The following is a 27,790-nucleotide window of genomic DNA, read 5'->3' as shown; positions in this document are numbered from 1 at the left end:
GCAAAAGCTTTTTATCTTGATGAAATCCCAATAGTTCATTTTTGCCCTGGCTTCCCGTGCCTTTGGCGATGTTTCTAGGAAGAAGTTGCTGCGGCTGAGGTCGAAGAGGTTGCTACCTGTGTTCTCCTTTAGGATTTTGATGGACTCCTGTCTCACATTTAGGTCTTTCAAGCATTTGGAGTCAATTTGTGTGTGTGGTGTAAGGAAATGGTCCAGTTTCATTCTTCTGCATGTGGCTGTCCAATTTTCCCAACACTATTTGTCGAAGAGACTGTCTTTTTTCCTTTGGACATTCTTTCCTGCTTTGTCAAAGATGAGTTGACCATAGAGTTGAGGGTCCATTTCTGGGCTCTCTATTCTGTTCCATTGATCTATGTGTCTGTCTTTGTGCCCGTACCATACTGTCTTGATGATGACAGCTTTGTAATAGAGCTGGAAGTCCGGAATTGTGATGCCGCCAGCTTTGCTTTTCTTTTTCAACATTCCTCTGGCTATTCGGGGTCTCTTCTGGTTCCATACAAATTTTAGGATTATTTGTTCCATTTCTTTGAAAAAAGTAGATGGTATTTTGATGGGGACTGCACTGAATGTGTAGATTGCTCTAGGTAGCATTGACATCTTCACAATGTTTGTTCTTCCAATCCATGAGCATGGAACGTTTTTCCATTTCTTTGTGTCTTCTTCAATTTCTTTCCTGAGTATTTTATAGTTTTCTGAGTACAGATCCTTTGCCTCTTTGGTTAAATTTATTCCTAGGTATCTTATGGTTTTGGGTGCAATTGTAAATGGGATCGACTCCTTGATTTGTCTCTCTTCTGTCTTGGTATATAGGAATGCCACTGATTTCTGTGCGTTGATTTTATATCCTGCTACTTTACTGAATTCCTGTATGAGTTCTGGCAGTTTTGGGGTGGAGTCTTTTGGGTTTTGCACATACGGTATCATATCATCTGCAAAGAGTGAGAGTTTGACTTCCTCTTTGCCGATCTGGATGCCTTTGATTTCTTTTTGTTGTCTGATTGCTGTGACTAGGACTTCTAATACTATGTTGAATAGCAGTGGTGAGAGTGGACATCCCTGCCGTTTTCCTGACCTTAGGGGAAAAGCTCTCAGCTTTTCCCCATTGAGAATGATATTCGCTGGAGGTTTTTCATAGATGGCTTTTATGATATTGCGGTAGGTACCCTCTATCCCTATACTCTGAAGAGTTTTGATCAAGAAAGGATGCTGTACTTTGTCAAATGCTTTTTCTGCATCTATTGAGAGGATCATATGACTCTTGTTCTTTCTTTTGTTAATGTATTGTATCACGTTGATTGATTTGTGGATGTTGAACCAACCTTGCAGCCCAGGGATAAATCCCACTTGATCATGGTGAATAATCCTTTTAATGTACTGTTGGATCCTATTGGCTAATATTTTGGTGAGAATTTTTGCATCCATGTTCATCAGGGATATTGGTCTGTAATTCTCCTTTTTGATGGGGTCTTTGTCTGGTTTTGGGATCAAGGTAATGGTGGCCTCATAAAATGAGTTTGGAAGTTTTCCTTCCATTTCTATTTTTTGGAACAGTTTCAGGAGAATAGGTATTAATTCCTCTTTAAATGTTTGATAGAATTCCCCTGGGAAGCCATCTGGCCCTGGGCTTTTGTTTGTTGGGAGATTTTTGATGACTGCTTCCATTTCCTTAGTGGTTATAGGTCTGTTCAGGTTTTCTATTTCTTCCTGGTTCAGTTTTGGTAGTTGATACATCTCTAGGAATGCATCCATTTCTTCCAGGTTATCTAATTTGCTGGCATAGAGTTGCTCATAATATGTTCTTAGAATTGTTTGTATTTCTTTGGTGTTGGTTGTGATCTCTCCTCTTTCATTCATGATTTTGTGGATTTGGGTCATTTCTCTTTTCTTTTTGATTAAGTCTGGCCAGGGGTTTATCAATCTTGTTAATTCTTTCAAAGATCCAGTTTCTAGTTTCGTTGATCTGTTCTACTGTTCTTTTGGTTTCTAGTTCATTGATTTCTGCTCTGATCTTTATTATTTCTCTTCTCCTGCTGGGTTTAGGCTTTATTTGCTGTTTTTTTTTCTCTAGCTCCTTTAGGTGTAGGGTTAGGTTGTGTATTTGAGACCTTTCTTGTTTCTTGAGAAAGGCTTGTATTGCTGTATACTTTCCTCTCAGGACTGCCTTTGCTGTATCCCAAAGATTTTGGACAGTTGTGTGTTCATTTTCATTGATTTCCATGAATTTTTTTAATTCTTCTTTAATTTCCTGGTTGACTCATTCATTCTTCAGTAGGATGCTCTTTAGCCTCCATGTATTTGAGTTCTTTCCGATTTTCCTCTTGTGATTGAGTTCTAGTTTCAAAGCACTGTGGTCTGAAAATATGCAAGGAATAATCCCAATCTTCTGTTATCGGTTGAGACCTGATTTGTGACCTAGGATGTGATCAATTCTGGAGAATGTTCCATGGGCACTAGAGAAGAATGTGTATTCCATTGCTTTGGGATGGAATGTTCTGAATATGTCTGGGAAGTGCATTTGGTCCATGTTTCATTTAAAGTCTTTATTTCCTTGTTGATCTTTTGCTTAGATGATCTGTCCATTTCAGTGAGGGGGGTGTTAAAGTCCCCCACTATTATTGTATTGTTGTCAATGTGTTTCTTTGCTTTTGTTATTAATTGCCTTATAAAAGTGGCTGCTCCCATGTTAGGGGCATAGATATTTACAATTGTTAGATCTTCTTGTTGGATAGACACTTTAAGTAAGATATAGTGTCCTTCTTCATCTTTTATTACAGTCTTTGTTTTAAAATCTAATTTGTCTGATATAAGAATTGCCACCCCAGCTTTCTTTTGGTGTCCATTAGCATGGTAACTGGTTTTCTACCCCCTCACTTTCAATGTGGGGGTGTCTTTGGGTCTAAAATGAGTCTCTTGCAGACAGCATATGGATGGGTCTTGTTTTTTAATCCAATCTGATAACCTGTGTCTTTTGATTGGGGCATTTAGCCCATTTACATTCAGGGTAACTATTGAAAGATAAGAATTTAGTGCCATTGTATTGCCTGTAAGGTGACTGTGACTGTATATTGTCTGTGTTCCTTTCTGATCTATGCTGCTTTTAGGCTCTCTCTTTGCTTAGAGGACCCCTTTCAATATTTCTTGTAGGGCTGCTTTCATGTTTGCAAATTCCTTTAGTTTTTGTTTGTCCTGGAAGCTTTTTACCTCCCCTTCTATTTTCAATGACAGCCTAGCTGGATATAGTATTCTTGGCTGCATATTTTTCTCATTTAATGCTCTGAAGATCTCATGCCAGTCCTTTCTGGCCTGCCAGGTCTCTGTGGATAGGTCTGTTGCCAGTCTAATGTTTCTACCATTGTAGGTTACATATCTCTTCTCCCGAGCTGCTTTCAGGATTTTCTCTTTGTCTCTGAGACTCGGAAGTTTTACTATTAGATGTTGGGGTGTTGACCTATTTTTATTGATTTTGAGAGGGGTTCTCTGTGCCTCCTGGATTTTGATGCCTGTTTCCTTCCCCACATTAGGGAAGTTCTCTGCTATAATTTGGTCCAATATTCCTTCTGCCTCTGTCTCTCTTTCTTCTTCTGGGATCCCAATTATTCTAATGTTGTTTCGTCTTATCGTATCGCTTATCTCTCGAATTCTGCCCTCGTGATCCTGTAGTTGTTTCTCTCTTTTTCTCAGCCTCTTTATTTTCCATCATTTGGTCTTCTGTATCGCTGATTCTCTCTTCTGCCCCCTTATCCTAGCAGTTAGTGCCCCCATTTTTGATTGCACCTCATTAATAGCCTTTTTGATTTCGACTTGGTTAGATTTTAGTTCTTTTATTTCTCCAGAAAGCATTTCTCTAATAACTTCCACGCTTTTTTCAAGCCCAGCCAATATCTTTAAGGTCATGATTCTGAACTCTAGGTCCGACATCTTACTAATGTCCGTATTGAGTAGGTCCCTGGCAGACGGTACTACCTCTTGTTCTTTTTGCTGAAGTGATTTTTTTCGTCTTGTCATTTTGTCCAGAGGAGAATAGATGAATGAGAGAACAAAATGCTAACAGGTTTACAACGTCCCCAGGAAATATACTGTATACAAATCAGAAAAGACCTGAAACCAGGGGAAAAGAAAGGGAAAGAAAGAAAAGAGGAAAAAAAAGAAAAAGAAAAAGATAAAAACAAACAAAAACAGAACAAAACAAAAAAAAAACAGAATATGATCACATATGATCAGGCTAGTGCATAGATCAGTGCCACACAGTAGATTTTGGGTGTATTTTGGTCTGTTAGAAGAAAGTGCCTCCTAAAATTTTAAAGGAAGAAAGACTTATATATGTACAAAATAAGGGTTGATACAATGAAGGGATGGAAGATGACTGTAAAGGTGAAACTTAGAAAAGGTTTTATAAACGGAATTGATAAGAAGTTTGAAAGAAGAAAGAAGATTTAAAAAAAAAGAAAAAAGAAAAAAAATGGGAGAGACTGTGATCAGGCAGGAGACTAGAACAAAGCCATACACTAGTGATTTAGGGTATATTTTGATCTGTTAGAAGAAACTGTATCTCAAAATTTTAAAGAGAGAAGAACTTATATATATATGCCAAAAATAAGGGTAACTACTATGAAGGGATAAAATATGACTCTGAAAATGAAAAATAAAAAATATTTTTTTAAAAAAGGGATTGATGGTGGTTGAAAAAGGGAAAAAGAAAAATTAAAAAAAAACCCCAAAAAACAGTTAAAAAATTAACTTTGAAAAACTAATGAATCATGGTAAAAAAAGCCATGAATTCTATGTGCAGTATTCCCCTAGCGCTGGAGTTCTCCCGTTCTCCTTGATCGGTAAACTTGGTCTTGGCTTGCTGGCTGTTGGTGCTGATCTTCTGGGGGAGGGGCCTGTTGCCGTGGTTCCCAAATGTCTTTGCCGGAGGCGGAATTGCCCCGCCCTTGTTGGTCAGGGCTAAGCAAGCTGCTTGGGTTTGCTCTCAGGAGCTTTTGTTCCCTGCAAGCTCTCGGTACAGCTTTGGAGGACCAGGGTGAAAATGGTGGCCTCCCAATCTCTGCCCGGAGGACCTGAGAACTCGGGGCCCCGCTCCTTAGTGCGCCCCCAGAGAAAAGCAGTCAATCACTCCCGTCTCCCCGGTCTCCGGCCGCACTCTGCGCTCACCCAGCCTGTGACCGAGTGTTTCTATGTCTGGCACCCAACCCCGTGTGGAGTCTCCAAACCCAGCAGATCCCTGCGGTGCGTTCCCGCGCCGCTCCCCCCGGGGGAGGAAGGGGAATCTCCCCGGCTCTGCCGCTTGTTGGGTCCCTGCTGGAGGCGCAGTGGCCCGACTGGGCTGCGGATCACAGTTTATGGCCACCCCGAGCTGAGAGCCCGCGCCTCGGCTCTGTCTCTGCAGCCAGCTTCCCCGCTCCGATACCTGGGAGCTCTGCTGCACTCACAGTCTTTCTGTGACCCCGAGGGTCCTGAGTCCACACTGTCCTGCGAGGTTTCCACCCCCCGCTTAGCCACTGGAGCGACGTCCTTAAGTGGAGCCGGCTTCTAAAAGGTCCGATTTTGTGCTCCGCGGCTCTATCACTTGCCAGAAGCGGCCGTCGGAGGCCCCCTCCCCCGCCGTCTCTCCTCCCAAATATCGTCTTGGATTCACTTCTCCACACGTCCTACCTTCTAGTAAGTGGTCGCTTCTCTGTTCAGAGTTGTTGCTACTCTCTTCTTCGATCTCCTGTTGAGTTAGTAGGTGTTCAGAATGGTTTGATCCCTATTCAGCTGAATTTCTGAGACCAGACGAAATCTAGGTCTCCTACTCCTCCGCCATCTTGCTCCGCCCCCACCTGTAATGTAGACATTTTTAACAATATTTGTTCTTCTGTTCCATGAGCTCCCATGGAATGTCTTTCCATTTCTTTGTGTCCTCTTCTATTTCTTTCATCATTGGTTTATAGTTTTCATTGTACAGGTCTTTCACCTCTTTGGTTAGGTTTATTTGTAGGTATCTTATTATTTTGGGTGCAATTGTAGATAGGATTGCTTTCTTAATTTCTCTTATGTTTCATTATTGGCATATTGAAATGCAACAGATTTCTGTACATTGATTTTGTATTCTGCGACTTTACTGAATTCGTTTATCAGTTCTAGTAGATTTTTGGGTTTTCTATGTAGAGTACCATGTCATCTACACACAGTTTAAGTTTTACTTCTCCTTACCAATTTGGATGCCGTTTATTTCTTTTTGTTTGGTTGCTGTGGCTAGGACTTCCAGTACTATGTCAAAAGAAGTGGTAAGAGTAGACATCCCTGTCTTGTTGCTGATCTTCAGCAAAAAACTCTCAGTGTCTTACCATTGAGGATGATGTTGGCTGTGGTTTTTCATATATGGCCTTTATTATGTTGAGGCATGTTCTTTCTAAATCTACTTTTGTTGAGGATTTTTATCATGAATGGATGTTAAACTTTGTCAAATGCTTTTTCTGCGTCTATTGAAATGATCATATGCTTATCCTTTCTCTTATGTGATGTATCATGTTGATTGATTTGCAAATATTGAAACACCCTTACAATCCAGAATTAAGTCCCACTTGATCATGGTGAATGATTTTTTAAGTTTATTGTTGAATTCAGTTTGCTAGTATTTTATTGAGGATTTTTATATCTGTGTTCATCAGGGATATTGGCCCGTAGTTCTCTTTTTTAGTGGTGTCTTTATCTGGTTTTGGTATCAGGATAATGCTGGCCTCATAGAATGAATTTGGAAGTTTTCATTCCTTTTCTATTTTTTGGAAAAGTTTGAGAAGAATAGTTAATTCTTCTTTAAATGTTTGGTAGACTTTGCCTGTGAAGCCATCTGGTCCTGGACTTTAGTTTGTTGGGAGTTTTGTTTTGTTTTTTTTACTCATTCAGTTTCTTTGCTGGTTATCTGTTCAGATTTTCTATTCCTGTTTCTGTTTTGGTAGTTTATATGTTTCTAAGAATTTATGCATTTCTTCTAGGCTGTCCAATTTGTTGGCATATAGCTTTTCATAATATTCTCTAATGATTGTTTTTATATCTCTGGTGTTGGTTGTTATTTCTCCTCTCTCATTTGTGATGTTATTTGAGTCCTTTCTCTTTTTTTCTTGATAATTCTGGCTAGAGATTTATCAACTTTATTGACTTTTTTCAAAGAACAAGCTCCTGGTTTCATTGATCTGTTTTATTATTTTTTTAGTTTCTGTATCATTTGTTTCTGCTCTCTTTATTATTTCCTTCCTTCTGCTGGTTTTAGGCTTTGTTCTTCTTTTTCTATCTCCTTTAGGTGGAAGGTTAGGTTGTTTGAGATTTTCCTTGATCCTTGAGGTAGGCCTGTATTGCTGTATCTTGCCTTTTAGGACCACTTTTGCTGCATCCCCAAGGTTTTGGACTGTTGTGTTCTCATGTTCATTTGTTTCCATGTGTTTTTTTTATTTCTTCTTTTATTTCCTGGTTGACCCATTCATCCTTTAATAGCATGTTGTTTAACCTCCATGTATTTGTGGTTTTTCTAGATTTTTTTCTTGTGGTTGATTTCTAGTTTCACAGTGTTGTGGTCAGAGAAGATATATGGTATGACTTGGATCTTCTTGAATTTGTTGAGGCTGGTTTCGTGGGCTAATATGTGATCTATTCTGGAGAATGTTCTGTGTGCACTTGAAAAGAATGTGTATTCTGCTGTTTTAGGGTGGAATGTTCTGAAAATATCTGTTAAGTCCATCTGTTCCAGTGCGTCATTCAAAGCCATTGTTTTCTTGTGAGTTTTCTGTTTAGATGATCTGTCTATTGATGTAAGTGGGGTGTTAAAGTCCCCTACTATTATTGTATTATTATTGATGAGTTCCTTTATGTTTGTTATTGACTGTTTTATGTATTTAGGTGCTTCTGTTTTGGGTGCATATTTACAATAGTTGTATCTTCTTGTTGGGTTATCCCCTTTATTATTATATAACATTCTTCTTTGTCTCTTGTTACAGTCTTTGTTTTAAAGTCTGTTTTGTCCAATACAAGTATGTCTCCTCTGGCTTTCTTTTGACATCCATTTGCATGATAGATGTTTCCACATCCCCTCACTTTCAATCTGCAGGTATCTTTAGGTCTAAAATGAGTCTCTTGGAGGCAGTATATAGATGAGATGGGTATTGTATTTTTTTATTCATTCTGACACCCTATGCCTTTTGGTTGGAGCATTTAGTCCATTTATATTCAAAATGATTATTGATATGTATTTAAAAACTGCCATTTTATTACTTGTACGGTGGTTGTTTCTGAAGATTTTCTCTGTTCCTGTCTTGTCTTTCTCTCTTTCATGTTTTTAAGCTAAAAAATTTTAAAGATTATGTCATCATTTAAAGATTTTGTTGAATACTTCTCAAACTTATGTTTATCTACACATTTAAAACTGAAACTAGGGGCGCCTGGGTGGAGCAGTCGGTGAAGTGTCCAACTCTTGGTTTTGGCTCAGGTCGTGATCTCAGGGTCATGAGATCAAGCCCCGCGTTAGGCTCCATTCTTGGCACAGACTCTGCGTGAGGTTCTCTCTCCTTCTGCCACTCGTGCTCTCTTTCTGTGAAATAAATAAATCTTTAAAAAATTTGAAACTAAATATGGACTCATCCAATAATGCTGCTTCCCCCCCCCACTGAACATTGTAACATGAATATTGTCTCCATTTATTACATGTAATCCTAAATTATCATGCATAGTGTTCCACCAAATAAAAACACCTTGATTTCTTCAGTTAATTTCCTACCAATAGATGCTTAGGCTGTTCGTTTTTTTGTTTTTTTAAAAAAAACCTCTGTGGTAAGTTTTGTGATTATGTTTTTATGCAAATCTGAGTATTTCTTTAGGGTAAATTCCTAGATGTGGAGGAATTGCTGGGTCAAATGGTATGTCCATTTTAAGGGTTTTAAAATACATCTTACCCAAATTCTCTTGAGAAAAGTAGTACCAGTTTATATTTCCATTAACAATAAAGGGGATGGTTTTCTTTTACTGAGTTATGCATTATAAAGTTGCTGTTGGAGGAGATGAAAGAGACTTTTTTTTTTTGTCGAATTGACATAAAGGAAAACGTTAGTCATATTTTCATTCTTAAGACCATTATCTCAAACCCAGATATGGATCAGGGACCCAGACAAGCATTTGCTGAACATCTTTTATATTCCCAGGCCTGGGCTAAGCATCACTGCCTTTAGTGTCAGATTTGAACACCTAGGACAGCAATTGTGTGTATGAGATGACCTGTTGGAATAATAGAAGAGGAGATACAGAGCTCTATAGTGGGGGGAAATTTTTGTTTTCTTTGCCAGATATTGAACTGTAGCAGTGGTTCTCAAAGTATTGTCCCTGGATCATCTGCATCAGCATCACTTGTGATAAACGAGCATTACCTGGTCCCACCCCTAACCTATGGAATCAAACTCTGGGTGTGGGCCCAGCAGTTTATATTTTAAGAAGATTTTAACCATCAAATGTGGCTAGATGCTGAAGTTTGAGAACCTCTGAGGTATAAAAATGCAGCAAATGCAAAATAGGTCAACTTGGTTGGGTAAAAGTAGGGGAACTAACTTGTCTTGGTTGCCTGGAACTGTCCTGATTTTAACACTGAAAATGCGGGGCACCTGGGTGGCTCAGTTGTTAAGTGTCTGCCTTCGGCTCAGGTCATGATCCCAGGGTCCTGGGATCGAGCCCCGCATCGGGCTCCCTGCTCGGTGGGAAGCCTGCTTCTCCCTCTCCCACTCCCACTGCTTGTGTTCCCTCTCTGGCTGTGTCTCTCTCTCTCTCTGTCAAATAAATAAATAAAATCTTAAAAAAAAAAAAAACCACACTGAAAATGCTGTATCCCAGGAGCTTCCTCAGACTTGGGCAAACAGGGATGGTTGGTCACACTGATAAAAGAAAGGAGGTTCTCTTTGTTGCAGCCTAAAGGTAATTATGGAAGAAAAGGAACAGAAGGGCCAGAAGAGGAAGTTTCAAGATGGAGGACAGATTTTAGAAGCTGCTTTCTGCTTGTCAGGTCTAGGATGATAGATACAGTGGCAGGAGGTTACCTGTAGGAAGCCAGCAGATGGCTAGGGCATCTTGCTGAATCCCTTGACATGAGTCACAGCTGTTAGTACTTGATACTTTCTGGAAGGGGGAATGTTGGCATTCACCAAACTACTGCAAGATGCCAAATTGAAAAAAAAAAAGCCACTATTAATCTTAGCAGTGATGACAATGAAATCCCTTTACAGCAGAAAATATAACCAGGAGTGCTTTGTAATTGCAGCAATTTCCATGTCTCAACGGATGGTCCCCTAGATTCTAGAAGAATGGTATCCGGCTTATCTGATTATGAGAACTAAGCCTGAATAAGATGTAACACTCATTCCCTCTTAGAGTGAGCATTCGTTCTGGATTTTCCAAAGCAGTTGCAATTAAAACTATTTTTGTGCTTTGTACAATGATAATTTGTTAGCCATGTAAAATTTCAGTTTTGAAAGTTTAGTCTGCAAAATTATAAGAAAAATATCTAATTATATGTTACAAGCACAGTATTGAGGAGTGGTGAAGAGAGGAGAATGAGACTAGAGGGCTGATTTATATACATGAGTTAAATATAAGAAGTGCCTTATTTTTCCTAAACCAAGAGTTCTGAATTTCTTGGCATATTGGAGTCACCTGAGGTGCTTTTAAAACATACTCATGTTCAAGGCTTCATCCCAGAGATGAGGGCTCAGTAGGTCTGGGCAGAGGCTTTGACATGGGTCTACTTTTTAAAAGCTTCCCAAGGGATTCTGATGTACAGTTGGGATTGAGAATCTTTATCCTGACCTAAACCAGTAGGTCTCAACTAGCACATACCAGAATAACCTGGGGGACCTGCTGAAAACTCTGGACCCCACTCCCAGAGTTCCTGACTCAGCAGGTCTGGGGTAGGGCCCAATAATTTGTATCTCTAACAAGTGTCCAGGTGTTGTTGATGCTGCTGGACCATGACCACATACTGAGTGCCATTCTCTTAAACCATTCCTACCTCAAACCTCAACTGATTTCACTGGTCATAGATTTTACTCATTAGCATATAGACATGTGTATAGCTACCCCTCTCTCCCAAAACACCTCTATGCATCTTTACTTAATTTAAAACACATTTCAATGAAAAAAAAAATACACTGTAAAGAGCTTTGGTATCAGTTCACCTTTTTAGATATTACAATACGGAATTTTTTTTTGTTATATCCCTTTTCCTTCGCTAGATAGTAGGTTCTTTGAGGACGTTTGTATGTTCACAGCTTCCCTGTGTGGCTTGGAACATCATCGGTGCTTAGTAAATGTCAGAGGCCAATGATTATATGTAGAAATGGCATCATCGTAACCAAACCCAACTCCTCCTGGTAGTTTTTATAATGGTATTTAAATATATTAACATCTCCAAAAATAGGGTCCTAAAATATGTTCATTTAGTGAGCTGTAGAACGAGGAGCTGTTATTGCATAGGACAAATAAAATAATCAAGTCAGCAGAAGTAACTACAAGTGAATTTCACCAAGAAGTATAATAATGTTGCTAAGATGATATATCAGCAGTAAGTCCTGAAATGTAGATTGATATAAGGATTAGCTCAGTAATATAAGCATACACTTAAGACTTTTGAAAATAATTGTCATAACATGCACTAGAATAAAGCCATGTTAATACATGAGTAAATCCATGCAAAAGGCTAAACATCCTATTATTTGACAAAACTAATAATACATTGTATTGATACAGTCAGCCCCTTAGCAAAAATATCGCAAACACCCATAGTGAAAAGAAAACGGACACAGATACACAGTGGAAAATCCAAGTCCATCTCTGGAGAAAGCAGCTATAGCAAGTATGGAAATGGATTGAATTAAAGAGGTCAGCATGTACTTTGGCCTGCACATTCTCTGGCCCATTGGATTCTCCTTTAGAATCCTGCCGCCCCCCTTCCCCATCACCTTCTTTTGAACTGAACTTTATCATTTGGCCCTGGATGTGCCTCTTCTGCCCCAGAGGCTGCTGGAGGGATCCTAACTGAACAAATGCACTAATGCTAGTTTCTTTAAAGAAGTCAAAAGATAGATTGAATTTAAGAATGAACTCCCAATTTTTAGTTGAGTCTGAGTTGTCCTCCATTGTATTAGTATATTTATAAAAGTTTTCTATAGAGAAAGGGAAGAAGCAGACAGTCTGGGTTTTAAAGCCTGGCAAGTGAAAGTTGGAGGCCTCCCATTTTGTTAAATCTGACCAAACATGGAAACAACAGGAAAAGACGGTTGAGTCTGACCACAGTTGTCTTAAAGAATTACCATTTGTAAGTGTCAATATAAAAAAAAATCCCCCAAACTTCCACATAACATAAAACTTTGGAAAGTCATGCTTTCAAAATATTTGCTATATGATAACTTTCCTGAGTCGTATGCTTTTATGGGTATGAAACTTAATGTGGCAGTTACATGAAAGCATGCAAAGAATGTGGGGAAAAGAGAATATATTCATCCAGTATTGTTAGGACCAAAGGACTCTGATCTAAACCAGCATTTTATCTGATTTCTCTTTTCACATGTCACAACCATAGAAGGGGAGCATATCCTACTTTATTCCTTGGCAGTAGGGAGGCCTGAGTACACAAGGGTGATGGAACTTGCAGGGAGCTGAGCAGGGCTTTTCATCTTGTTAAAATCTGCATTCTGATGGAGAGTCTTTTGGGGGGAAAAGTGCCAACCTCAAAACTATACTAGTTCTGCCATAAATGCAGGAGAATGGAATCAACAAAGTCTTTAATCTAGAAGGAAAGGGAAAACAACCTGAATAAGGGAACATATCTCTGTTCTGGTATTGAGTATGGAAACCTCAGGAAGTAGCACGTTGGTGACACCAATAGTAACGTGTAATGTTTTCGACTTCGGCTAACGCCGTATACTCATAATCATAGGTAATGCTTAACCCTGATTATACTTTCAAGTTTCACAAGGTGCAGATTCCATTCACTCAACAGATATTTATTGAGTGATTATCACATGCCAGGTAGTGTTCTGGCTCTACAGATAATGCAGCAGAAGCATAGTGAAAATAAAAATCCCTTTTGTTATGGAGCTTGCTTTCTAGTTGGGGGAAAGACAATCATTTATACAGAGTAAATACAATGTAGAGTGTCATAGATGATGGTATTATGGTGGGATATAAAGCAAGAAACGGGGTAGGATAATGCCTCTTTCCTTTAAAAAGCACTAGGGAAGCCTTGAAGGAGAAGTTGACATTTGAGTAAATATCTGAAGCAAGCTATGCAGATAGTAGTGGAAAGAAAGTTCCAGCATTGGGAGAGAGGACTGGGGAGAAAGGGAAATTATTAATGTTCATGTCTCTTCATACGGTATGAATTTGCTGTCCCTGAGTATATATTTTTGTTTTCCTGGGTCAGAGCTATGGGATAATGGGCTAATTTTGTTTTTTTTTCCTCTTTATTTGTCTAAAGAACCTAACTAGTACAGTTTTCTGGTAACAAAATGGATACTGAAACCCAAACATATCCAGGCATTTAAGTTTTCTTGGAAAGCTGTTGCTACAGTTAAGATACAACTTTGTGACTTCAAAGGTCAAATAGTTGAACCTGTCTGAGTTAATCGCCCACTGAATATGGTCAGTTCTTTGGCACTTGCGTCTGTCCTAAACAAAAACCCTCGAGGTTAGTCAGTTATTCGCTGATGTGGGAGTTGTGGGGAAACTCCAGCAAAAAAGCAAGGTTTGACTCTAGTAGAAAGCTGAAAACAGGCCTTAGTGGTTTTCCAGGGTGCAGATCTGAAAAAGAGAACTTTTTACTAACAAACAATGAAGTTATTACAACATATAGATAAGAATATTTTCTTTTGTTAGAATTTTAAATTTTTTTTTTAGATTTTTTATTTATTTGAGAGAGAGAGAGAGAGAGAGACAGAGATAGCGAAAGAGAGCACAAGTGGGGAGGAGAGGGAGAAGCAGACTCCCTGCAGAGCAAGGAGCCCGATGTGAGACTCGATCCCAGGACCCTGGGATTATGACCTGAGCTGAAGGCGGACGCTTAACCGACTGAGCCACCCAGGTGCCCTGATACACATTTCTTTCTTTCTTTCTTTCTTTCTTTTTTTTTTTTTACACATTTATTTCTAAGAGTTCATTTTCATTACACAGGTTGATTACCTTTGACTAGTTAAAATTTACAACATTACATCTATGTCCAAAATCCCTTTAACCAGTCATCACCTCCTAGTTCCCATTAGCTCCAAGAAGCAGCCACTCTGATCCCTTTGATACGTATTTTACAGACCTTTTCTGTGCATTTGCATTCATGAACTTATTTAAAAAATAGAAATGGTGTTTATATATCTATCTATGCCTTGCTTTATTCCAACAACATGTCTTGGGAGATTTTTTCATGCTAGAATATTAAGACCTACCTCTTTCTTTTCATTTGCTGCAGAGCAGTCCATAGTATGGTTATGTCATAATTAAGTCATTTTTCTCCTTTTGGACATCTGGTTTGCGGCACACTTTTCTCAATTATTGCGATGCAGCAATGAACATAATTAGCCATGACTCCACAGCACACATGAATGAGTGGGCAGCGGCTCCTTTTTTTTTTTTTTTTAAGAATTTTTTATTTGTTCATTTGAGACAGAGAGAGAGAGCAGGAGCAGTGGGGAGAGGCAGAGGAAGAGGGAGAAGCAGACTCCCTGAGGAGCAGGGAGCCCGACACGGGGCTCGATCCCAAGACCCTGAGATCGTGACCTGAGCCCAAGGCAGACGCTTAACCATCTGAGCCACCCAGGTGCCCCTGGGCAGCCGCTTTTAAAGTGTGGCTCCTAGACCAGCCGCTTCAGCATCACAAGGGAACTTGTTAAAGGCACAAATTCTTAGCCTCCTCTCCGGACATATTCACTCAGAAACTCTGAGGGTGGGGCTGGCAATCTGTTCCCTTTTTTTTTTTTTTTTTTTTTAAGATTTATTTATTTGAGAGAGCGAGAATGAGAGAGAGAGGACATGGGAGGGGGGAGGGTCAGAGGGAGAAGCATCCTCCTTGCTGAGCAGGGAGCCCGATGCGGGACTCGATCCTGGGACTTCAGGATCATGACCTGAGCCGAAGGCAGTCGCTTAACCAACTGAGCCACCCAGGCACCCCAGCAATCTATTCCAATAAGCCCTCTAGGTCATTCTGATGCCTGATAAAATTTGAGGACCACTGGCAGGAATATATATGTGTTCATATACATGTAGATGCCCACATGTACATATATAGTTCTGCTATAATGCGACATACATGTTCCTAAACATCACTGTGTTATGCAAAATTGTGCAATAAAAGCCACAGGCTTATGGGAAAAATGGGGTTAGGGACACAACAATCAAAAACTATCAATGACACGTGAAAACAAAAGCCAGGAACCTAATAAAAATGATAGCACAAGGGTGCCTAGGTGGCTCAGTTGGTTAAGCATCCGACTCTTGATTTCGGCTCAGGTCATGATCTCAGGGTCGTGAGATGGTGAGATCGAGCCCCGCATCAGGCTCTGCACTCAGCGGGCAGTCTGCTGCTTTCCCTCTTCCTCTCCCTCTGTCCCGCCCCCTGCTTGCACCATCGCTTGCTCTCTCTCTCTATAAAAATAAATAAAATCTTTGAAAAAATGATAGCACAGTCTTACACATGTTAAATGATGAATACATAAATACTACAGTAAATATGGTATTTTCCCCTGGAAAGGCCTGAAGTTTGTGGAAGTGGGTGTTGGAGGACTTGCAGCTTGTGAGTTACTGTGTCGTGGTTGAAGGAGGGTGATCTGAAGTTGGAAGGAAAATTTCAACACCAGGTGTGGGTGTCTGTGGCTTCTAACGCATGTGGCAAGCTGAGGTAACTAACTGGTCCATGTTGGGATGTGTGAATTTTGTGTATTCCTATGTGGCTCAGTTCATTTGGTGCATTTTTTGCTTTCACTTAGCATTTCTTGAGGACGAAATTAAACATAAGCAAACATGAAATTGGAGTTAACCCCCAATTTTTTTCCCCCAGTGTATCAATCACCTTAGAGCAAATTTGCCTTTTAAATATAAGTGTTATAGCAGAACTATGTACCTATACATATGTTTAACATATGTTATGCAGAAAAGGACCACATACATGACTGAATGCTGGTTTTTCACTTAATATTTTTTTCCACTTAATATCTTTTAGATATTTTTTCCATGTCAACACATAGTTACTCATTTTTTAGAAGTGGCATTTAAAGCATTAAGAGATGACTAAGTTGCTCATCAAAATGCTTACAACAAACAGTTTACGCTCAAACCAACATGCTTCCTACACCCTGGCCAGTATTACCTATAACCAAATTGATTAATTTTTTTGCCAATCTAATAGTTACATTTTTTTCCTTCCTCTCCCTCCCTCTCTCCTCTCCTATGTGTATCTCTCTGTATGTATGCATGATGTGTCCGTATGTAATATGGGTGCAGGCACATGTATGCATACATACACACATTTACATTGTGAGGATGCCTCCCATAAATATACTGATAGGAAAAGGAGTTTTAAAAAAAAAAAAAACTTTAAAAGTGTGAAACTGGTGACGCAGTGCTGAGATGGGGGGGGAAAGGAAATACAATGGATTTGCAAACAAAACAAAACAAAGTAAGAAAAGCCTATTAAAAAGGGAGAGAAGAGAAAATAATTCCCTTTCTGTTTATTTATTTTTTAACTTCTACCTTTGCTGAATACAACTTATCCACTTCCTGAGATGCGATACTGAGTTGGCCCTGTTGGGCTTTGATCTATCACTGTGGCCCGTGGGCACCTTCAAACCTGCAGCTTATACTGTGAAGCCATGCGCTTCAGCAAAACAGCCCTAAGGGCATCAGATTCTTGTGTTTGTTGAGCAGTGGAGGGTTCCATGGCCCCGACAGGCTGAGCAGACACAGCTGACTCGAGGCATGCGATGGCTGTGGCCTGTGAGTCTGGGGCCCCTGACAGCAAAAGCCGCAGAAATGGAGGCGCATGCAGGTGTCAGATGTCTTCCTGTAAAGAGGTTGGCAGTGGACAGAAATGCTTCCAGCTGGGCACGGTACCAAGCAGGAGCGCCGTAATGATTTCATAATTAGATCCCATTGGTTCATGATCATTGTTCTTATTAGGAAATATTGCTTTTTGATGATTTATTGTCTGAGACGAGACTTTCACATAAACACTGTGATTTGCATATATATGTAATATATATTTGCATATATATCTCCAAGTTCGAATGACTTACTAAAAGTAATCACCAAAAATGGATGGAATATTGATGTAAAGATGCAAAAAAATATCTCAGGCAATTTTGAAAACGATGAAGATTAATATGATGTTGCCCCTTCAAAGTCATGCGTTTTCCTCTCTATGAAAAGTCGCAGGAAGAGAGAGAACTCCTAGCTAGATCCATCTCTGTTTTGCAATGAGGTTTTTGTACCTTGAAATCTCAAACTGATATGAAGAAAATATAAAGAATAGGTATATGGAATTAACATTTCACTTCTAAACTAAGAACTTGCTTTCTTGTCCTCGCTTCTCCTCCCAGTGTCGTAGTATCCTCTCATGGCTGGGGGTAGGCAGAATGTGGAGAGGGAGAGAGGGAAGGGAAAACATTTTAACTCCTAGAAGAGCTTTCAGTCTCACGGGGCCTAGAGCAGTGGCTGGAGCAGGCAAGGACATTGCAGAAGGTCGTGCTTGCTCCCCCCCCCATTTGTTTTGTCTTCTGTTACTATTCTTTGCATTCCCGATTATTATGACTTACGAACGCAGCTCTCAGGATCAGCCCAGGGTGCCAGATTTAGTGGTGAGTTGCAATACCAAAGCAAAGCATTTCTCCTGCTCATCTGCACAAAGCCAGCTGCTTAATTTGTATGGCCCAGTGGCAGATGAAAATAGTTCAGAAAGCCAGAAAAAGTGCAGTTAAAGGTGCTCAAGTATGCAGCTTTGTCCTGCCTCCCGTGGCCTTTCTTTCTCTAGACTTCTCAGTTTTTTATTTGCTATTTAATGTCATTGTTAAGTTGTAGGAAAAATAAACATTTTCAGTCATCAGCATAAGTTTATGGTTCATCTTTATATGGTGCAATGTCAGTTTTAAATGAAAATATAAGAGCTTTTGACTTACGTGTGGAATCACCAAAATTATAGCTTGTATTTTGTAGCTTATACATGCATAGGTATTTTGTTCTTACCAGGCCAGTGGAAACGCTGCACAAAACTAACCCAGCGGCTTTTGTTATTTCTTAATACATGTACATTCTACTCACACTGTCTACCTCTGGCTTATTGATGAGTAAGGGAGGACTGAAAGGAAAAGGAACTGTGGGTCGCCCTGTCTTTCCCCTTCCTTCTATATAATTTTCAGTGTATGTGGTTGTTTAATACAGAGAAGTAACACAAGTAAGAAAGGATATAATAGGGTTCCTTGGTCATTCTTGTTTCTCAGAATGCCACTGCCTTTTTTTGGGTGATCAAAGCAAATCCTGGTTCCAATGGAAAGGGCCCTCTTGGGGCTGCCAGAGGCCCCTTCTACTCAGTCCTAGATGTCACATGCTTCCCTTGTACTCACTTTGAGTCTCACTGAATTCCCGCACATTGTGGGTCTAGTGGAGTTCTGTGTTCATAGGAAGTATCAAGAATGTTGCGTGCAAATGGGGCACCTGGTGGGGGGGGCCTTGACTGCATAGGTTGCGTATCCGTGTAGCTGGCCCTCTCTGTATCAGGGAAAGCTGCTGGACAGCCAGAAGCCTCCTGCACGCACTATATAAAGGAGCCCAGTTCACAGCAGGCTGGACAATGCCAATAGCATATTCATGCAAAGTGGTTTCCTTGAAACTCATGTGATACACTTATTTCAAACTCCACTGAACTAATATCATTTTAGAAATAGTTGAATCTCTTAGAATACTTCCAGCTCCACGAAGAGGACCTTTCACATGGACCTTTGAAACTTCCAGGCTGAAGCTTGAACCAAATACTCATCATCGAATCAGTTTCTGTATCCCTTACAATTTTGTCTGTCTTTCTCCCAGGGTTTCCAGCAGGAGAGCTCCAGAAGCCCTTTTTTTGGGGAACAGAATATCCTCGGTAAGTAAATGAGTGAAGAAACCGGTTATTGACAAGTAGGGGAGAACATGCTGTTTTGGCAGAGAATAGAATATAAAGTCACAAAAATCAAAACAAAACAAAACAAAAAAAACAAAGCCAGTGATTGTTTAGCACAAGGAGGGCGTGGAACCTGGTGTGGGCCAGTCCCGCTTTCATCATTTTAGGTATTTGTCTTCCTATTCTTTTTACCAGGGTGTATGACTGGACAGGAGAGACAACTTCTACACATGGAACTTTCATTTTTATGCATTTATTCACTTGTGCATTGACTCATAGTACAAATATTTGGACCTTGAAAGATTGTTCGGATTTGAGTTGATGGTATTGGGTCGAACACCATGGAAGAGATGGAAGAAATAACGTGAGAAGAGGAAAGAAGAGTGTGTATAGAATAGCAAAGACTTTAGTTTGGCTGGTTCAAGTCGTATATGAAGGGAAGTAGTGGAAGAGACATCTAGAAAAGAAGTTTAATATTGGATATTGGAGGGCTCCGAGTGCTGGGTAAGGAGCCTGGACGTTAACAAGCAATAGAAAATATAGAAGTTTTTGAACAAGTAAAGATAATCAAATTTGTCTTTAGAAATATAACCTGGGTAGTAATATAATAGGTCAAAAATTGACAGTCTCTGGAGTTAGAGATATTAAAGGTCGTTAATACCAACAGATTGTAGACTTAAGTAATTCAGAATTTACATATATAGTGGGAATTCTGATAATATTCATTGTTGGTAATATCACCACTTTTATCATGTGCCTTTGTTTGCTCTGGTTCTTTAATACACAGAAAATTTAGTCTTGCTTTTAGAAGTCTAGTGTCTTGTGTTTTGGTTTAGATAAATGACAATTTATTTTATAGGTTAAAAACATATGGGATCACATACATATAAAAGTAAGAGAAATATGGTGGCAGTATTTTGATTTGGACTTCTCCAAAAGCAGACCCTATGACAAAGAATCGAGTTCAAGGAGTTCTTATGGGAGGTGACAGCAGAAAACACCAGCAGGGGAATGGAGACATGAGACAGGGAGGGAAGGAAGCCAATAAATTGTGTTGTGTGAGTTTCCTGTGGCAACCATAATTATCACAAACTCAGTGGCTTAAAACAACATGAATTTATTAGCTTATGGTTTTTTAGGTCAGAAGTCCAACCTGGGTCTCACTGGGGTAAACACAAGATGTTGGTACAGCTGCATTCCTTTCTGGAAGCTCTAGGGAGGAATCTGTTTCCTTGCCTTTTCTAGCTTCTAGAGTTGGCCCACATTCCTTGGCTCATGGCCCCTTCCTCCATCTCCCAAACTAGCAAAGTTGCATTTCTCTGACCATAGATCCATAGTCACATCTCCTTCTGACTCTCCTCTTCTGCCTTCTCCTCCACTTTGAAGGACCCTTGTGATTATATTGGGTGCACCCAGATAATCCAGGATAATCTCCCTATTTTAAGCTCAGCTGATTAGCAACCTTAATTCCCCTTTGCTATGTAATAACATCACATATTGTGGCTTCTGGGTATTAGCATGCGGACATCTTTTGGGGGCCGTTATTCTACCTACCACATATGTGTTTCAAAGCCAGTTATCACTGTGAGCAACTGGGGCTCAGTCCTGCTGGGGAACTGTAGAACATGCTTCAGTGTAATCCCACCTCAGGGGCAAGGTTGCTGGGGTGTTGATCATCCAACTCCCCTTCCCTCATTGATTTGAGGGCTGCCACCTGCTGTATTAACTCTCTGGCATTGCCCAGTCTCGGCCACGAGGGCTCTGGTACCCAGAAAAAGTCTTCAGGCAACTAGTTTCAGGTGTTGGCAGTTGGAAGCTCTTGTATTGGTGTGCTCAAAAATGGTGAGTGCTGAGGGGACCAGGAGCAGGCATCAGTAAAGCTTACCTTAGGGAAGCACTCCATTAGCATAAATGAAAATTCTTTGTTTGCATTAACCAAATTCCTTACTATCATCCCAGGCCTCAGCTGCATAGTTTTTATTAGTGTTCAGATATTTGGAATTGATTTTTCCCTATTATTCAAATTAAAAACTTACACATATTTCTATAAAAATAAAGGTCTAGGCTAAATATTCTCTAAATTTCCTTCAAACTAAAAATGTCCTAGAATTCTTTGATTCTGCTTATCTTTAGCAGTTCAACTGAGCTTCTGTTATTGTGGTTATGTATCTAGAGACTTGGAAGTAGTCTGGTTAGGTTTTGAAGTTACTGATTCAGTGAATTTGTTTATTGAGTCCATGAGCATGATTTTCTGATCTAAAAGTCAAAATCATAGGAACCTAGGAAATAGTATTAGTGTCTGTGAGTTTAGCTTTAGGCTGAGCCGTATTTGATACTTGAGTAGGAGAGAGATTTATATTTTTTTTTCCTAGAGTTCTATGTCCTCACTGAAGCCTTCCATCCTCTATTACGATATCTGTTCAATGAATAATTATTAAGCATCTTTTGGGTACTTGATGTTGGAAAGATGGAGATGTTGGAGACATGGGAATCACAGTCCAGTCAGCTGGCTTCCCATACATCTGTTTTGGATAGCTAGCCTCCAGACCCAGCAAGTGGGTATCCATTATGTTCACTCTGGTCAGCTTAGTCCTTCCCTGAATGTTGGGTCTAGTTCTGGGGACATCAACAAGCTAAATTGTTTCTAGAGGAAAGATTCAGGATTGTAAGTAGCCTAAGACAACACCCCAAAGTGTGTGTTCCATGAAGTAGTAGTAGAGGTAAGCCACCCTCCCTTTTGTTTTGGAGAATTACAATATTCAGCAGCATAAGAATTTCCAAGAAGTTCTGTAAGAAAGAAATGTATTTAAATGTGTTTAACCCAGAGGTTCCTAAGCTCTCCCTTTGCCTTTGTTTTGGGAAATGCTGGTTTAGAATTCATGGCTGAAGAAGAACAATTTAAAGAATTTGAGGACACTTGAAGGGGAACCTTGTAAGTGTCTTCACATTTTTGAAGTAGAGTTAAGGTGGCAGACAATTTACTGTACTCAGGGGGGTCAGAGGGTATTTGGCTAGAGACTATACAAGACCAATAGATAGAAGATGTAGGAAAGAGATCGCGGATCAGTGTTAGGGAGAGCTGTTTTATTTAGAACCACCTGAAGAGGGACTGGTCCCCCTCATGAGCTCCTGGTTATTAGAAATCCCAGGAGAAGTCCTATGACTATTGGAATGGGTTTTTGTGGAGGAGGCCCATGCTTCTGCCAAGGAGTCGAAGTAAATAACCTGAAAGCTGCTTTCAAATTGGAGATTTTGATGAGTTTCTGATTCAGGCACAAAGTAGCCCTTCCTTGATGACAGCGTGAGATCATGGTTGCTGCACAGCGGCCTGGCCATCCTCTTGTTGACAGCAGAATCCAGGGCACATGTTAAACCCATGGGGTGGGTAGTAAGAACACGAGAAACTGAGTAGGTGGAAAAATGGTCATTTTTTCCATTTCGTTTGGAAGACTCGATTTTTCTCTGCAGCAGTCTTCTTGTTTCTGGCCAGCCAGTCCCATTTTAAAAGGCATTTGAGTTTATTTATTTATTTTTATGGCATGCTCATTTAATAATGTCCATTGATGAAATGGAAGATGGGACTTCAGCATTCTGAAACATTATCATTGGAAGGCTCAGTCATATAAAATTACTTTTTCTTGTCTCCCGTCCAAAGGATCACGATTATGTGACTGAGAATTGGAACTTACAGTGATTCAGTCATTTTCTGAATTCTTTATTACCCTTCGCAAATAGGAAGCTCATCGGAGCAGTTGCTCTTAAGGGACTGCAGAGCAGTTCCTATAAGCTTCCGTTGTTCATCCCTTAAACCCATTCAGTCACCAGCATTGACCAGGGGTTGTAGAGGCCTGCATACTGTGTTCAGGGCTGAGAGGCACAAAAAACCGCAAGGTTACAGGCTGCATAGTGCAGCGCCTGCTGCAGAAACTAGCACTCTGTAAAATTACGTTTGTCCCACACTGCCAGGGGAGCTCCATGATTGAAATGCATAATTTTACTCTTACTTCCTTAATGAAGGTTTGCAATGATGTAAAAACAGTAGGAAGCGTTTTTTCAAATGCAAATTACCTTGCAGGAAAGAAATAACAAAGGAAAGAATTGCCACTGAGGGGAAAAATTAAATCTCATAGCACTTCCTTGGGTATAGTTGAGACAAACAATTAGCATGTTAAGGATCATTATGTCCTGTAATAACATGTTGCCTCAAAAATTTTTGTTCTTTCCACTTATGGGTCCTTTCCATTTGCTGGGTGACTTTGATGTCGCTTGTCAGGAGCCAACTGCGAAATATTTTTAGCATAATTGCAAATCTCAGGAAGAATCCTCATAACAAGGATTTTAAATCATCTTTAATCCTCATCCACATGTTAAATCACTAAAATAAGTTACATGTAGACCTGCCACTTGCGTGAAATGGTAGTTAATTAACCGATGAGTTAAATCACTGCGACTTTCTTACTGTGTCCTAGTTACAGAACATTTAGCAGTGACCAAGTAGATAAGGGTTTGGCCTTCATGGAACTTGTAGTTGAGAGAGAAGGTCCCAGACCCACACACACATCCAGAAGCCTCCTTATGGATTTCTTCATTTATCATTAACATACTGTTTCAGTTATGTATTGCTACCTAACCACCACTCAAGCACTTCCAGACCACCACTATTGGCTCATGATTCTGCAATTTCCAACTCTGGTTAAGGCTTCAGGATCCTTGCCATTCACTCCTGACCTTGTCTGTCACAAAAGCAAGGGAATGTGACTCCCTTTGAAAGCAGTGATCTCTTTGAATTTCTGCTCTGTTCCTTTTTTATGATTACATTTGGGAAACAACTTCTAAGTCTAGAGTGATTTTTCAACAGGTTCTCATAAAAAAATAAATGGTATGTTTACTGACAGGATCTTTTCAAAGCCTGCTGCTGCTTTATGTGTTCATGGATACAAACTAGCTGGAGCAGATACAGAATCATAGAAACCTTAGGGCTGGAAGGGACTTTAGAAACCATTTCTTTCATATCCCTAATGTTGTACAGGGTCATAGTTTTCTTTGTGCATTTCAGTGAGAAGGGTGTGTTTAGATTCTTTTTTTTTTTTTTTTTACAATTTTGTGGGTATGGTTATTAAGTTGTTATTGTGGTTACTAGAAAACAGATTATCTTGGCTTTCATTGAAAAAAAAATCAAAGGATTATGCTTTGAGATTAATGCTTGTAATTTTCTCCAAATTATATATTTGTACCATAGATCTCTGAGTTATGGAGCTATAGGAGTAATTGTTGGACATGAATTTACACATGGATTTGATAATAATGGTAAGTACCGGTTCATTGTATGAGCTGCTGCTTTTTATGATAATGTTGATGATACGGATGTTAATTGTTGCTATTATCTTTGCATAGTGGCATCATCATAGACTGAAGATGATCCAAAGCAGTATGATTGCTGATTGAAAACTTTCCCCCATGTCTTGCTGTGATAGCTTGCCATAAATAAGTAATTGTTCCCATTGGTGACGAGATAGCATGAAAAAAAAAAAGACCTTGTAATTTCAATGAAATTAACTTTGCATTTAGATCAGGCTTGCTGTAGCTGCCATGATAGTTCCAGAAACTGCTTCATAGCTTCTCCCCCTTTGTCATTTCTTTATTCACCATCTTGAGATGCTCTCCCTGGAGGTGTGAGCTCTGCTCCCAAGATGATTATACATGCTGCCAAGTTAGGACTCAGCCAGTTAGGACTCTGGAGCTTGGCTGCCTGATCCCTTTATACTATTGCAAGGATTATGCAATGCTTAAGCTCTGTTTTTCTCTATGCTGGCATATATTCAGAATTTTGTTAAAAGGCTATGCTTTCCTAATAATGTATAATATAGAAGAATATGTTATGTATCTTGATGATATTTAAGCACAAGAGCAGAATATGACATAAACTCCTGAAATTAGCGCCCTTTGAGAGTCATCATCATTTTTGATTGGCACTCCTTTCTCCTTTACCTTTGAGCATTATTGGAAAGCCACATGAAATCTCTAAAATTTATGAATTAGCAGCAAATTACAATCATATGCACATCTGCACAATGATTTACAGGCAGATTCAAGGAGCTGGCTGGCACAAGGCAACATTGTATAGGAGGACCTTTTTCTTCCATGTCGGTGGCGTCTCCAACATCCTTTCCTGGATGCCTACTCCAGGGCCAGAAACTCTTGGTTCTTCTCCTTCTGGACAGTTCTTCCTGTGCTCCCCCCAGCCCTTCCTGAATCACCTAGGGTTTCTGCTCCTCTGATTTCTCCCCTCCCTATTAAAAATGTAGCTGCCTTATAGTCATCTCAATCTCCAGAGCTACACTTTCTGTCTTTGCATGTTCGCTTTATCTAAGAGGAGAGTCTTAGCTAAGAAACATAACCCAGTAGTGATCTCTTGGTTCTGGGCCTTTCTTCCTGGGAAAAATTTAAGTACAGTTCTCCCCCTGAATCTTTTGGAGGCCTTCTGGAGCCATTCATTCTCAAAGGACATAATCTAATGATGGCAATTTCATTCTGTAACCAATAGTTAGAACAGAGAGTTACAGAGTTAACTACGTGCCCAGTAACTGTTTAATGATTGGTGGGATAGTGTATGGAGGACAGTGACTCCATGCCCTCCCAGGGGGTGGTGGTAGTGGCATCCACCCTTGCCAAAGAGCTTTGGATTATTTCAGTTAACACCTTTGCTTCGGGGACTTTCTTGTAAGTCCAAGGAAGAGTTCTTTGCGTAATTAAATTTAAACCAATAGTAATCTTGAGTATGGACGATAGTCCAGATCTACTCAAACTTTTTTTGAAGGGTGTAGGCAAAACGAAGTATGAGCCTGTAGCAAAAAACAGAAAAAACAAAAACAAAAAACAAACTACCATGTATAATTAATCTTTTTTTCCATTATGTTTTGGAGATTTCCATTCTTGTTCCAAGTTCTCTTTTTAGAGCCACCTGCCTTGTCAAAGCAGGACAGATGGGCCTTCCATGCACACTGATGGCTGTGGAATGATTCATAACAGAGGTTTTATGTGCCTCTCAGCTCCTAGCAACTTGGAGGAAACACGTTCCTATAGGGCTGAGTCAGGGGCTGTGGTCTCACGGTGTGAATGACTCACTCGGCTGTGCCTATGGATCGGTGTGAATGACTCACTGGGCTGTTCCTATGGATCGTTTGGAATTTCACTGGTAGTGACGCTCCAGCTCCCTCCATGGGCTTTCTGAATGAAGCTGTTTCATTTCATAATCCAGAGAACATTATGGGTCACATCAGGTGAAAACAAAGAATTCAAGATTGGTTCACGGTGTGCATGCCATAAGTTGATGAATCTTATTTTTAAAATACCTTTTTACAATTAACCTGTGACATTGGAGAGAAGGTGGGAGCTGCTCCCAGGAATGACCCTTGCTACTGGGACTGCTTTTTCAAGGTCTGTTGAATTGAGGGAAAGGGAAAATGAAGAAATTAGTTTCCACAAATAGTACAATTTTCTTTTTTAAGTTCTTATTTAAATTCTAGTTAGTGAACATACAGTGTAATATCAGTTTCAGGTGTACAACATAGTGATTTGACACTTCCATATATCACCTGGTACTCATCAGGACAAGTGCCCTCCTTAATCCCCATCACCTGTTTCACCCATATTTGCCCCCCACCCCCTCTCTGGTAACCATTAGATTGTTCTCTAGAGTTAAGAGTCTGTTTCTTGGTTTGCTTCTCTCTCTTTTTTTCCCCTTTGCTCATTTATTTCTTAAATTCCACATATGAGTGAAATCATATGGTATTTGTCTTTCTCTGACTGATTTCACTTAGCATTATACTCTCTAGCTCCATCCCTGTCGTTGCAAATGGCAACATTTATTCTTTTTTATGGCTGAATAATATTCCACTGTCTCTATATATACCACTTTTTCTTTATCCATTTATCTGTCGGACACTTGGGCTGTTTCCATGATATGGTAGTTGTAGATAATGCTGCTATAAACATCAGGATGCATGCAGCCCTTCAAATCAGTATTTTTGTATCATTTGGATAAATATCCAGTAGTACAATTGCTGGGTCATAGGGTAGTTCTATTTTTAACTTTTTATGGAACCTGTTCCTATTTTTAGCTTTTCGTGGAACCTCCATACTGTTTTCCACAGGGGCTGCACCCATTTGCATTCCCACCAACAGTGCAAGAGGGTTCCCCTTTCTCCACATCCTCTCCAACACTTATCTCTTGTCTTTTTGATAGTAGACATTCTGACATGTGTGAGGTGATATCTCATTGTAGTTTTGATTTGCATTTCCCTGATGATGAGTGATGTTGAGCATCTTTTCATGTGTGTTGGCCATCTGGATGTCTTCTTTGGAAAAATGATGCAATCCCTATCAAAATACCACCAGTATTTTTCACAGAGCTAGGGCAAACAGCCCTAAAATTTGTATGGAACCACAGAAGACCCTGGATAGCCAAAGCAATCTTGAAAAAGCAAAGCAGGAGGCATCACAATTCCAGACTTCAAGCTCTATTACAAAGCTCTAGTTATCAAAATAGTATGGTTCTGGCACAAAAATAGACACATAGATTAATGGAAAGAATAGAAAACCCAGAAATGAGCCCACAAATATATG

At 39.8% G+C, this 27,790-nt stretch overlaps 1 protein-coding gene across 2 annotated transcripts in view; it reads left to right on the top strand.

The window, feature by feature from the left end:
- Nucleotides 1-27,790, top strand: part of PHEX (phosphate regulating endopeptidase X-linked) — a 221,777-nt gene that overhangs the window by 175,512 nt on the left and 18,475 nt on the right. For both annotated transcript variants that reach the window (XM_025857499.2, XM_073901981.1), the window contains 2 exons: nucleotides 19,093-19,147; nucleotides 24,405-24,472. In XM_025857499.2, coding sequence (XP_025713284.2) covers nucleotides 19,093-19,147; nucleotides 24,405-24,472 — 123 coding nt within the window. The remainder of the gene's footprint in view (nucleotides 1-19,092; nucleotides 19,148-24,404; nucleotides 24,473-27,790) is intronic.

The sequence above is a fragment of the Callorhinus ursinus genome, unplaced genomic scaffold (genome assembly GCF_003265705.2).
Source record: "Callorhinus ursinus isolate GAN/ISIS: 27379988/994484 unplaced genomic scaffold, GSC_fseal_2.0 scaffold16, whole genome shotgun sequence".
Classification (NCBI taxonomy): domain Eukaryota; kingdom Metazoa; phylum Chordata; class Mammalia; order Carnivora; family Otariidae; genus Callorhinus; species Callorhinus ursinus.
Note: the sequence above shows the minus strand (reverse complement) of the source record. Positions and strands in the feature narration are given on the sequence as shown.